Below are 12,821 nucleotides of genomic sequence, written 5' to 3'. Positions count from 1 at the left end.
AATACTCAGTTTGATCTTCCTTTCAGCTATAGCAGAATCGGTCTACAGCAATTCTGTAGCTGCATGCTGTGTTTGGGGAAGGAGGAAAGCACCAAAAAAGCACCAAAAAAGCACCAAAAAAGCCTGCACAGTGGTTGAAGGAATGTAGGGTATCCCTTCAAACCCCAGCTTTTGTTTTATAGTATTCAGAAAAGCTGCAACTATCTGTATATAAAACAGTTGTTTAGGACAGCCTGCACTAGAGTAAATAAATAATAAAAGAAAAGCTTAAATTGAATATAATTTTTGGGTAAAGCCTGAGCTGCGCTGAAGTCATCAGGCATCTTTACACCACCTTTATTGGAGCCAGGATTTCATCTTTCAGCTGCTGAGTTTGACCTGCTGAACTGTAGCACTAGAAGCCTGGCAAATCTCAGCCTCAAGCATTTTGGGAAAGGAGGCTTCTCCAAAGGTCTTCAGGAATGGGAAGCAATGGAGTGCCCTGTAAACCCTGCCTAGGTAATGGGTGCCTCTGTGAAGCCTGTCTGACAAGGAGTCATTTCTGTGCAACTTAGGGGCCTCCTGGGAAGGTCATCCTGTAAGCCTGGGATTACAGCAGGCTTGAGTAAATACCACACTTGGACCAAAAAGCCTGTGGGGTAACAGGGATGTACAATGTCAGAAGTTCAGCAAGTTCCTTGAGAACACTCTGTGTAAGTCCTTGAAAGTTAATGCTAAAGCATTGTGCTTGATCTGCTGGACAATGGTCAGCCAGGAGGGCAAAGCAACTCAGAGAATTGAGGCCCAGGAGCCTGGCTGAGTTTACCCCAGCAATGCTGTGTGCTGCATCAGCCTGTGTTAATGGCACAGGGATGTTACACACAGCTCTCTGCACCCCATCATGTGTGCACCCAGCTCCTCCCAGCTTTGTTTCTGTCTCTCTTTTCCATATCCCAGCATTTTACTGAATTTGAAGGGTAATGAGGAACTTCCTGGCTTTCCTCCACCCCACCAGGAGCAGCTGGTTGTGCTCCAAGGAGCTGCAGACTCGATCCTGCTGCCCTGCTTCCCACCTGCTCTCTCAGTGCACAGAGCCTCGCTGGTGACAAGCACGGCGTGGTGCCAGCTGAGCCTGGCTCCTGCTCAGACCATCCTTGTCCTTGAGGCAGATCAAAGTGTCCTACACACATGCAGCAAACAGCAGTACCTGCTCCCAGAGCACTGCAGTCCTAGAGGGAGATTTCTTGGGGAAAATCAGATGTCAAGGGGAGACACCCTTGTGGAGTTACCATCACTTGTCACAATTTTATTTGGTGGGGAACCAAAGCCTATTCCAAAGCCCTAGGTGCCTCTTTATGATATTTTTCTGTACTTATAGTTGAATATCCCTCCATCATCCTAAAACTTGGGTGAGGTGGGGTTAATTTTGTGGAAAACACCTGCATTATGTAATGGCTAGGAGTACTATGATCTGCAAACAGTGGTGTTCCAGAGACTACCTAGAAACTGCTGTGACATCCCCCAGTCCCTGGGTCACTGACCCTTAATTCATGCTCAGTCAACATTGTGCAGTTTCTGTTTTTCTTGCTGTGGAGTGGGAATCACTCTTCATAGTGATCCTGCAACTTTTCTCTCAAACATCATGAGGGTTTAATGAGATTTAAAGCTCTCCAGCTTGGTGGTGTTATTCAGGCAGCTGATCCTTTTTCTGCCCTGTTGACAGCTGCCTGAGAGTTTACTTAGAAGTGAGCTGGAGATTGCAGTGGTTTTCTGGACCCAGATGTGCCTCAGCTGCTGAGGGCCATGAGATGGTGCTTGTGGAGGGGCAGGCTGTGTCACAATTCATCCTTTTAGTTTTGGCAGTCTAAGGTGCAGATCTTTGCCATCCTGGGTCCTTTTCATTGAAGGGAGTAAGGAAACCTTCACAAGAATTTCCACCAGAAATCACAGGCAGGCTAAGTGGGTAAGACAGACTTGGAGAAGGTGGGAAACCACACTGATTTTACTTGGGCAACACTAAGGAGTCTTTATTCATTATGTGCTTACCTGGAGCAAAAATGTATGGACTCATTATCCTGTGGTAAAACCTCACAGCAAGGACAAGGCTTGAGTCTGGAGCTGGAGAGCCACAGGGTGGGGAAGGCAGAGGTTTCCCTCTGCACACAGTGTCACCCATGGAGTCCTCTTTACTCTCAGTATAAATGAAAGAATGACCTGGCTAATGTGTAATTACACCTTCAACACAACCTCCTGCCCCAGCTGTTTGTTTGCCTGTCTTTGTGTGCACAGTCTTAAATGCCTTCAGGCTCTGCATTCAGCAGGGTTTGGAAAAAAAAACAGTATTTCTCCTCATTTTCAGCCATTTAGGTCTTGGCACAACCAGACTTCTGCCATAAAAGTTAATAGCTAAATTCTTGATGCATCTCTGAGTACTTCAACCATGTTGTTTTTTCCTTTCTGTGCAGTCATTTTCCAAATATAACAGAGGAACATCCTTCTGGGATTGAAATGTAAATGAGACAAAGATGCAATAGCAGAGGAATAATTTGTTTTAATTCCCCAGTGAAAACATTCCAGTTATTAGATCTAGATTCATTGTCACCATCTTTTTACCAACAAGAATGTTTTGGTTTGAGCTGCTGATTAAACTCCTGCAAATAGGGAAAAACAGAAGAAGTGATGTTACTGCTTGGTTTATTCTGTTTTCTCCAGGCCATCAGCACATCCTGCAGTGATGCTTCATGCACCTAGCTAGTTTGATGGCACAGACACAGGGCTGGGGCTGTCTGAGAGGTTTCCTGGCTCTGGAGGAACTTATTTCATGTCATGAATCCCTCTGCCTGTCTGCACTTCAAACTATTAATACCAGGCTTTAGCAAAAAGCAAGTTTGGCATTTAATAGCTTTCTATTCTGACCTCTCCTTGCCTCCTTTGTAAAACTTATTACTCAGTGAAAAGCAAAGCCAGGAGGCTCTGCCAGTGTCCCAGGTGGCTTTGGTGCCAGCACTGATGTCACCTGGCTCTGTGCTGTGTCACTCCATCACCAGGTGCAGGGGTGAGAGGCTGGTGGCTCTGCCTGCAGCAGAACCTCTCACACAGCACAGAGGCTGCATGGAAATTAAAGGTCCCCCCACTCCCAAATAGCCCAGGGGATGTGGATTGGCCATGTTTGACCCACACAAGCCACTTGGAACATTTTGGTTGGGTGCTGCCTGCCCCCCTCCTGCTGCTCAGTGCCCCAGGAGCCACCAGCCAGAGTCAGGTTCCCTTTAATTAAAAACTCAGGCATGAAAATATTAGTGGTAAATCCCTGAATGCTGGAGTCCTGTGGCTAAACACAGAGGAATGTGTTTTATCAGCCTGCTCATGCTCAGTGGTGGGGAGAACAGGAGGTATAAGGGTAATTCTGCACTCACTGGGAAGGGCAGTGATGCTTTGTCCCTCAGCTGGCATTTTGTGGTGGCATCTGGTTGGAGTCCAGAGCCAAGAATTTTGGTGGCTTGAAATCTGCTCTCAAGTATTACTCTGTATCGATTGATCCTTTGAAAAAGTTAAGAATTTTATTAGGAAAATAAATATATGGGCCTTTTTTGAGGACTGGGATGTCTCCCTCCTAAGACAGATCACACAAGGCAACTGCAGGGGATGTTCTTTAGAATGGCACCCACTTGAGTATTTCTGGAGAAGGGAATTCTCATCTTCCAGTGATGGTATCACATGGGTCCAGCTCTTTGGTTTTGCAGAAAATTTCTGTAATATTCTCATTCCTTAATTCAGGAGCTCCATTTTAACTGTGGTTATGGATTGGATTTCACTGCTGCTGCATTTTATGAGCACATGGAACATGACAGCAGAGCAGTTTTAAGATGTGGGGTGTACCATTAAAGGCCCTTTAAAGAAGTGCAGAGATTCCTCTTTAGGCATTTGCCAATTGCTGTTTTCAAGCAGCAGAGCTAGGCATAGATTTTTTTCTTTAATTTGAAAGCAATTTCTAAAGACTTTAATTGACTTGCAAAGACTCAATGAAGGAAAAACTGTTGGAGTTACAGAGTTGTAGCTCTTACCTTTGACTGCTACAAAATGCTTTGCATAAAAGGCATTGAATAAAATTATTTCCAAATACCAAAGTCATTCACTGAAAAGAAATAGAATTTTTTTTAATTCTTGAGGGAACCCAGGGGTTTTCCCCTCACCCTGTTTGTTTTTTTTTTTTTTCTTTTTCCAAGACAAGAAAAAACACTCAAGTTGTCCTCACTAGTCACTTTTTGGGGGAATTTAAGTGCTCCACTATATGGATGAAGTGAAGTGAGGCCCTGGCACAGATTGCTTAGGGAAGCTGTGTCTGCCCCATCTCTGGAAATGTTCCAGGCCAGGTTGCATGGGGCTTGGAACACCCTGGTCTGGTGGAAGGTGGAAGGGATGGTCCCTGTCCTCTCAAGCCATTCTGTGCTTCTATAATTTTAAATATTGCTCATCAAAACTTGGGCTTCAATAAGTAAAGGGTGTTAGTTCATTTGATTAAAAAATCATGACCTGGGAACTGTCACTTAAAGCTTTGTGAAGGTTAGAAAACAGGGCGAGAGGAAGAGTTTCAGATTCTGCTTTGCTCCTGGCCCCTTTTCCCAGTGTGCCTCTCTTCTTTGAACAGCTCTGGAGCAGAGCACTGGGAATTACCACAGCAGTCACTTATTTACATGGAATACTGTGATAGGGAAATGAGTCATTTGAAAAGGTGTTTTGCAAGTTTAATCAATTTTGTTGCTGCTTGCCAGCAAATTAAAAAACCTGCCCTCCAGGAAGTGTCTGCTGTCAGTGGATGAGAAAGCAGAGCCTGGTCCCAGGGGACAGTCTGTGCTCCCCACATGGAGGGGGAGCACTGGCACAGGCAGCTGCTGTGACATGAGCCCAGGCCTCCCAAATTGCTAGCAAGCCCTTTTTGACCTAGTGAGCCCAGGATTTCCAGTGCCAGTCCCACCCTCTGCCCTGGGGCTGTTCTGCTTTGCTGGTGACTCTTCAGAGCAGCAGCAGCAGCACAAACACCATTCAGACATCTTCAGGAATCATTTGTTTACCCCCCAGTATCACCTGCTGCAACTGCTTTCCTGCTCCAGTTCTGAGTTTGCCAAGAGTTTGTGTGAAAGTTTACCCAGAGGTGTCCTGCTGGGGCCATTCTTTAGCATGACACAATTTAGTAGTTCTGGAGGAGGAATTCTCATCTTGCAGCTGAGAGCTGTCTGGAGTTGTACCTGCTTCTTTGTCCCTCTGCTCTCTGGGCTTTCCATCTGTCCTCCCACCTTAGCTGCTGCTAAGGATGTGCCAAGTTCAATCTTAGGTGTGTTTATTCTGTTTTGGTATTTTTTATTTTTAACAGAACACAGAAAGCAGCTGCTGAAACACCTGAATGCAGGTATCCTCAGAGCCCATAAAGTGGGTCAGGGCTGTCCCAAAATAAAACTCTCCAAGTCATCATGCTGTGACCCTACAGCTGAGAGGAAAGGTTTCTGATCATTTTGAGTTTGCTCAGTTTTATAGGCACACAGAAATGGCAGTGATAAAACATCTTAGAGTTGTGTTGTGAGGAGATTTTAAAGCTCCAGATTCTGTGCCAGGTGAACTGCAGAGCAAGGCCCTGATTTTCCCCCTCTCATGGTGCAAGTAGAGAAATGAGACACACATGGATGGGGCTGTTTGCTAAGCCAGGGGGAGGCAAGGTTGAGTAAGATACAAGGTCTGTGCTGAAAACCTTTCCAGCCAGAGCAAACACTGCTTAATGTTTTCCCAAACAGAGCTCAATGTGAAAACCAGAATACACAGCACACTGGTGAATGTGAACAGAGGGCAGAAGTCTGCAATGATCACAGAATCACAGAATTCTCAATGGGGCTGGAAGGGACCTTAGAGCCCATCCTGTTCTAACCCCCTGATACCTTCCCCTATCCCAGGGTGCTCCAAGCCCCATCCAACCTGTCCTTAAACACTCCCAGGGATGGGGCATCCACAAGTTCTCTGGGCAACCTGTGCCAATGCCCTGTCTCACAAATGAAGAATTTTCTCCCAACATCAAATCTAAATCTCCCTCTTGCAGTTTAAAACGGCTCCCTCTTGTCCAACCAGAATCTACCAGTGTAAAAAATCACTCTCCTTTTTTAAAAATAATGATGATGTGGTCCAAGGGCAGGAGAGCAGGTATGGAGGAGGAAAGAGCTGCGATTTAGTATGGAAAAGTGGAGGGATGCAGGTGAAAACACAGGGGAGTAAAGAATAATAATTTGCATTTAAGAGTGGTTTAATTAATGTCCGCGGGATGAGTGGCGCTGTTTCGGCTGGGAAACACGAGGGGTCAGGGTGCTGGATAAGGGATGTGACCCCCGGGGGGGTTGGAGCTGTCCCCGGGCCGGGGCGGTGCCGCTCCCCGGGGCAGAGCCGCGCTCCGCAGCTGCGGTCCCGGGTCCCACCAGTGCCCACCAGTCCCCACCAGTGTCCCCCGGTGTCCACGCGTGTCCCGGGGGCTCGGCAGGCCCAGGGGAGGGCGGAGCAGCGGGCTGGAGCCGCGGTTTCAGCTTTGCCCCGGTTACACGTGGCATTCCTGCCCCGTCCCGCTGCCGGCACAGCTGGAGCAGCTGGAGCGCTCGCGGGGAGCCGCACCGCACGGGACTCACCTGAGCCAGGTGTGCGGGACAGGGCAGGGCTGCAGGGTGCGAGCAGCATCCCGGGAGTGGGGGGCTGGGGGGCAACACCCCGGGACTGGGGTCTGGAGGAGCAGCGTCCCGGGACTGGGGGTCCAGGGGTGCAAAATCTAAGGATTGGGGTCTGGAGGAGCAACATTCTGTAACTGGAGGTACAGGGGTGCAGAATCTCAGGATTGGGGTCTGGAGGAGCATCATCCCGGGACTAGGGGTCCAGGGGTGCAAAACGTAAGGATTGGGGTCTGGAGGAGCAGCATTCTGTGACTGGGGGTCCAGGGAAGCAGATTCTCAGGACTGGGGGTCCAGGGGTGTAGGACCCCAGGACAGAGGTCTGGAGGAGCATCATCCCGGGACTGGGGGTCCAGGGGTGCAGAATCTCAGGAATGGGGTCTGGAGGAGCAGATTCTCAGGACTGGGGTCTGGAGGAGCAGCATTCTGTAATCGGGGGTCCAGGGAAGCAGATTCTCAGGATTGGGGTCTGGAGGAGCAGCGTCCTGGGACTGGGGGTCTGGAGGAGCAGAACCTCAGGAATGGGGGTCCAGGCATGTAGGACCCCAGGACAGGAAGCAGTTTCTCAGGATTGGGGTCTGGAGGAGCAGCGTCCTGGGACTGGGGGTCTGGAGGAGCATCATCCCAGGACTGGGAGTCCAGGGGTGCAGGATCTCAGGATTGGGGTCTGGAGGAGCAGCATTCTGTGACTGGGGGTCCAGGCGAGCGGATTCTCAGGACTGGGGGTCCGGGGGAGTAGGACCCCAGAACAGGGGTCTGGAAGAGCATCATCCCGGGACGGGGGGTCCAGAGGTGCAGAATCTCAGGATTGGGATCTGGAGGAGCAGATTCTCAGGACTGGGGTCTGGAGGAGCAGCATTCTGTAACTGGGGGTCCAGGAAAGCAGATTCTCGGGATTGGGGTCTGGAGGAGCAGCGTCCTGGGATTTGGGATCCAGGGGAGCAGAATCTCAGGACTGGGTGTCCAGGGGTGTAGGACCCCAGGACAGGGAACTGGAGGAGCATCATCCCGGGACTGTGGGTCCAGAGGAGCAGAATCTCAGGATTGGGGTCTGGAGGAGCAGCATTCTGTGACTGGAGGTCCAGGGGAGAAGAATCTCAGGACAGCGGTCTGGAGGAGCATCATCCCGGGACTGGGGGTCCAGGGGAGCAGAATCTCAGGACTGGGTGTCCAAGGGTGTAGGACCCCAGGACAGGGATCTGGAGGAGCATCATCCCGGGACTGGGGGTCCAGGGGAGCATCATCCCGGGACTAAGGGTCCAAAGGAGCAGCACCCCGGGCCTGACCCCACAACCCCCCGTTTTTATTGCAGGGCTCCCGGGGACCGTGCCCCCCTGGCCATGGCTGCTGAGGCAGGGCGAGCCCCCGAGCCGCCGGATGGTGGCTGGGGATGGGTGGTGCTGTTCGGAGCCTTCGTTTCCATCGGCTTTGCCTACGCCTTCCCCAAAGGCTTGGCCATCTTCTTCAAAGAAATCCAGGATTTCTTTGGCACGTCCTATAGCGAGATCGCGTGGGTCTCCTCCATCATGCTGGCCACGACGTACGGGGCAGGTGAGTGATCCTGCACCAGCACATGGAGCAGGAATAAAAGGTGTAAGGGCAGGAATAATCCAGAAATTGCCATTTTGGAGAGTAGAGGGAGACCAACCAGTGTCCATCTATACGGGCACCATCCACAGCTTTACTTTCTGATCATGTTTCCAAACATTTGTTTAGGCAGACAAGTCATATGTGGAGCCTGAGGGGCTCCTACCCAGAAATCACAAGATTACCTATGAAAACTTTCTATGGGCATCAGAGAAAAAGCCCTGAGAATAGGCTGGTGGAAATAACTAGATCTGGGTTTCAGCCAGAGCTGAGTGTGGAGTAGAATAATAAATGAAGTAGCTGCTTGTTTATTGTGCTGATAATCACAGCAATAAAATTGCCAGTTGCTCTTATCAGTTGTAAAGCAGTACATGTAGCTTTGATCTTTTTTATTATTTCAATATCACTTTCATGACTGAATGAGATACATGGGCTGCTCTTGATTAAATCTTCCGTTGGAGGTGGACAGGAAACACCCTGCAATTGCAGGAAGCTTCATTAATATTTATCCTGTCTATTAAAGAAATTCTGAAACGAACCTTTGTTTTTACAAAGTTTTTTTTTCCCTCTTAATAATGCACTGTTAGTGGTTTTTGAGGAGCACAGTTGCTAACATTTTAATGAAAATAAAGTTGCTTTGTATAAGTTTGTAAGGTGGAAGCGAGGTTTGAGTCAGAGCTATTGCAATCCACTCTGCTGTAACCCAGACTGGGTCCTACAGAGATGAGCTCTGCAAAGGCTGATTTCCTACACAAGAACCCACAAATGGAGCACCTGGAGGGCAGAACCCAAGCAGTGATTTAGAAAGAGAAATCCCCTGCTTGTTCCAGTGCTGTTGTCCCATTACACTGCAATCAATGTGCCAAAGTATCTGCCTGTGGGCTGGGGGCTCCCTGGGTGTCTCTCTGAGTTGTTGGCAGCTCTGCTTCGTCTTCCAATAAGAAAATGTTGTCCCCTCCCCTGGTATGGAGGAGATGCTTTGTCCCTAACCATGACCAAGTGAAGAACATGCTCTGCAGATTAACCCTGCACTGGATCACCTCAGGTTGCTCCCAGGGATTTAGAGGGGGAGCTTGAGTCCCTTGGGGTTCAGCACAAGCTGGTGCTGGAGCAGGTGAAATGCTGGTGCAGGTGCTTCTGCCTCCTCCCAGCTGCTCCTTTTCCAACCCACCCTCTTCTCTGTCTCCCCACGTGTCCCAAGTCAGTGCTGTGTGCTCTGTACCTGGGATGTTGTAGTGGACTTTTACCCTGATTATCTGAGCATCTCCTGCCTTTTTGCAGGGGCTTTAACTTTACCCTCCCTGATGCTATCACAGGGTGATGTGGGGGATGATACAACTGAATTGCAGTTGATTGTACCTTTGTACAATCCCTTGCCTTGCAGCTGCTCAGAGTTATGCCCAGTTACCAGTGCTCCCCTCCTCTGGAGGGAGACTGATGCTTGTTGGATGCTCCCTGTGACCCTGGCTGAGCTGCTGGGTGGCTCAGAGGCTGCAGACAGGGCGTGGGGGGAGCTGATGGAACACGGAGTCAATGAAACAGGGCTGCCCAAGAGTGTATTTAACATGTCTGCTTTGATTGACTGGGCATTTAACACCAGAACAGGTGTAGCTTATGAATGACTCCAGTGGTTTGGAAATTCTCATTGAAGGACAGCTCCTCTGAGCTGCCCAGGTTTTGCTCTGCAGCAGTGCCTGTTAGAGCTGTGAGGACACAAGGCTTGATTTACTCTGCTGAAAAACTAGAAAACAGTTTAACACTGGATTTTTGCTAATCTTCAAAAAAAAAAAACAGAAACCGCCAAGGTTTCAACATACTCCTCAGTAACTAAACCAGCTGATTATTGCCATAGCACATCCATCCCTATTGGTCTAAGGACTTGTTTTGAGGCTGTGTTTCTTGCACTGTGACAGAGCTTGTGTTTGCATTTCATAAATAATGCAAATGAAGCTTATTTTCTGAAAATACATGAACTAACCCAAATCTCCACTGGAGAAGCTGCGTTGCTGTGTTGATTCTGACAGCATGGATGCAGATTTACAGTGACCACCTGAGGCTTTGCTTGTAGCACTGAAGGAGTTCCAGTTTTTCAGACTAAAACTGAAAATCAGCAGCAGGACTGTTTCTGCCCTTCACTTTCTGCTGAATTCCCCCAGGAAGCTGTTTTATACCAGCCAAAGCTCTGGCAATATATATTACAGAAGTTAATGTGTCTTATCCCCCAGTTTCTTAATCTGAACTAGGTTGCAGAAAACAATTCTGTCACTATAATGCAAGTAGTAAAACAGATTACTGTGCAGTAAAGTGGATAGCCTAGACTTTATGATGGGGTGCTTGTAGCCCTTGCCAGAGCTCCTGTTCAGCAATTCCACATTTCCAATTGCAGAAGGCAGACTGGGAGGTTTGAGAGTGAGGAACATGAGGGAACATTGCTTTTCTCTGACCAAATCCCACAGGCTGAAGCCCTATCAATCTGATAAAGAAGGATTTGTTTTACAGTGTTTCTACTTTTCTTCTTTTTCTTGTCATGGATGAAGAGCTCATTCCTTACCCTAAATGAGAAAGGTATCACAGAGCAGAGTCTTTGATATATGGGAAAAAAAAGGAAAAAGGATCTGATCAATGATCTTAGAGGTATTTTCAAACCTTAATGATGCTCTGATTCTGTAGGGGCCAAGGGCCATGGCATCATCCTTCCCTAAGGTGCTTTCAGGTGCAGCTCAGACCCAGGTAACAGGTGAGGAGGACACAGCAAATGTCCCAAAATGTGGAGCCCCACAGGGTACCCATTGTGCTGCCAGACCCTGGGCAGGGCTTCTTTCTGCAAACTGCCTTCTTGGGCACTGTTTGCTGTGCCAGCACGAGACCAAGGTTCCCAAGGCTTTGCCTCACCTACAGGGATGAGTTTTGTTTAGGAAACAATTTCATTGCAAAGCTAAAAGCCTTTGGCATTTGCATCTCCTGATTTGGGCTGTGTTTTGGTGCCAGGTTCACTGAACTCAGCTGCCCTTTTCCCACTTTTAAGGGTGACACATTTCAAGCCAGGTCACAGATGTGTCCCTGGGGGTAGCCACTACCCAGGGAAAGGAAAAGAGCAGCTCTCAGGAAATAAAAGACAAGCAGTATTAATTTGCTAATAAATTAGTTGCCCTATTCAGCATCAGGGGAAACAGCCAAACATTCTAAAAACAAAAAATAGTGATGCCACTAATTTAATAGCAGTAATGTTCTTGTAGCTCTTGTGATCTCCTGTAAGGCTGTAAGAGAGGCAAGGATTGTGGGAAGAAGTAATATCTTTTATGTGGGAATAAGTAATATATTTTATTATGGCCAACTGTTAGAGCTTGAACAACGAGCCAGCCTCCTGGCACATGTGCCAGAATAGAGAGAATAATTTAATACTAGGATAGGATCTGCATTTTCTTTTTAAAAAAATTTTTAAATGGTGACTATGTGGCCAAATGCTTCCTTCATCTTTATAATGGAGTAACAAGAATCATCCAAGGGGAGCTCAGAGTGCAGATCCTCCTGCAGAGCCATTTCAGCTGCTCAGCCTGAATAGCTGGGGCTACACCAGGGAACATTAGAGCTTTATTTTAGTAATGTTGAAGAATTTCCCTCTTTTGTGGTTGCTGTGCATGTTTGTATACAGCTTGTAGGTGTAAATATGTGCTGCTTCTGTTGCCCTTTAATACCTAAAAAGCTCAGGCTCGTGGCATCAGCACCATGAATTGCTTTTATTCACAATGTACTGCAGTGGAGTCTTGTCTCAGTCTTGCTATATCCTGCTGTAAAACTTCTCCCAAAACCTCCAGGGTGCTGCTGTAACACATCCAGAATTCCACTAAAATGAAGGAATCACTGTCTGCCTATTTTACAAAGGCAACATCAGAGAGCCACGTTTTGCAAACACAAAATAAAGAAGAATGTTTCTGGTGAAAAAGCCTCCACCTGAAACCAGTTAGTCCAACCAACCATTAGTCTTGTTGTTTATTGGTTTGTAATTTGGTGAAGATCAAATTACCTGATGATTTAATTCTGGAAATGCTCCACAACTAAATCTTTTGTCCAAAAAAACTTTCTCCCAGAGCTTGTAAGTGCTTAATAGAGCATCTTCTAAAGCAGCAAGGAAGAGAAGCTGAAAGTACACCATTGACCTTGAACATTTAATCCAAAATTTTATAGCTGTATTTTATTACACTGCTAGTATGATAAATTGCAGTGACAGGTTTAGAAAGCACCTTACAACACACAGTGGCATAAAGGTATATTAATAATGAGTTTGATTCTGCAGTTTTTAACTTAATCAAAACTGCCAATGCTCTCTCCTGCTCTGGTCCAGGCTCTGTGAAAACCCTCTCTGCCTGCAGAAGATCCCACCAGGGCTCTCCACCCATCTCAGTTGCCTGCAAAATGCTGTGAAGGACCACAGCACTACAGGGGGAAACTGAGGCACAGGAGGGAAAGTTTGTTGTTTTTTTTTTACCTGTGTCAGCTCTCTCTACTGCTGTACTTACAGCACTGGTTTAGCAAACTTTCATTCTTGAGTGGAGCTATTAC

General features: G+C 47.6%; 1 protein-coding gene across 2 annotated transcripts in view; it reads left to right on the top strand.

The window, feature by feature from the left end:
* LOC117002484 (monocarboxylate transporter 2-like) overlaps nucleotides 1-12,821 on the top strand; it is a 34,681-nt gene that overhangs the window by 3,181 nt on the left and 18,679 nt on the right. The window contains exons 1-2 of one of the 2 annotated variants that reach the window (XM_033071647.1): nucleotides 6,581-6,647; nucleotides 7,987-8,225. The exons of the other annotated variant lie outside the window; for it this stretch is intronic. Of the exons in view, the coding sequence (XP_032927538.1) occupies nucleotides 8,015-8,225 (211 nt within the window). The 5' untranslated portion in view covers nucleotides 6,581-6,647; nucleotides 7,987-8,014. Of the gene's footprint in view, nucleotides 1-6,580; nucleotides 6,648-7,986; nucleotides 8,226-12,821 lie in introns of those variants that run through there. 2 annotated transcript variants of the gene reach the window in all.

This window comes from Catharus ustulatus, chromosome 13, assembly GCF_009819885.2.
Source record: "Catharus ustulatus isolate bCatUst1 chromosome 13, bCatUst1.pri.v2, whole genome shotgun sequence".
In the NCBI taxonomy this organism is placed as follows: domain Eukaryota; kingdom Metazoa; phylum Chordata; class Aves; order Passeriformes; family Turdidae; genus Catharus; species Catharus ustulatus.
The sequence above is the reverse complement of the archived record's forward strand: the minus strand, read 5'-3'. Positions and strand labels throughout refer to the sequence as shown.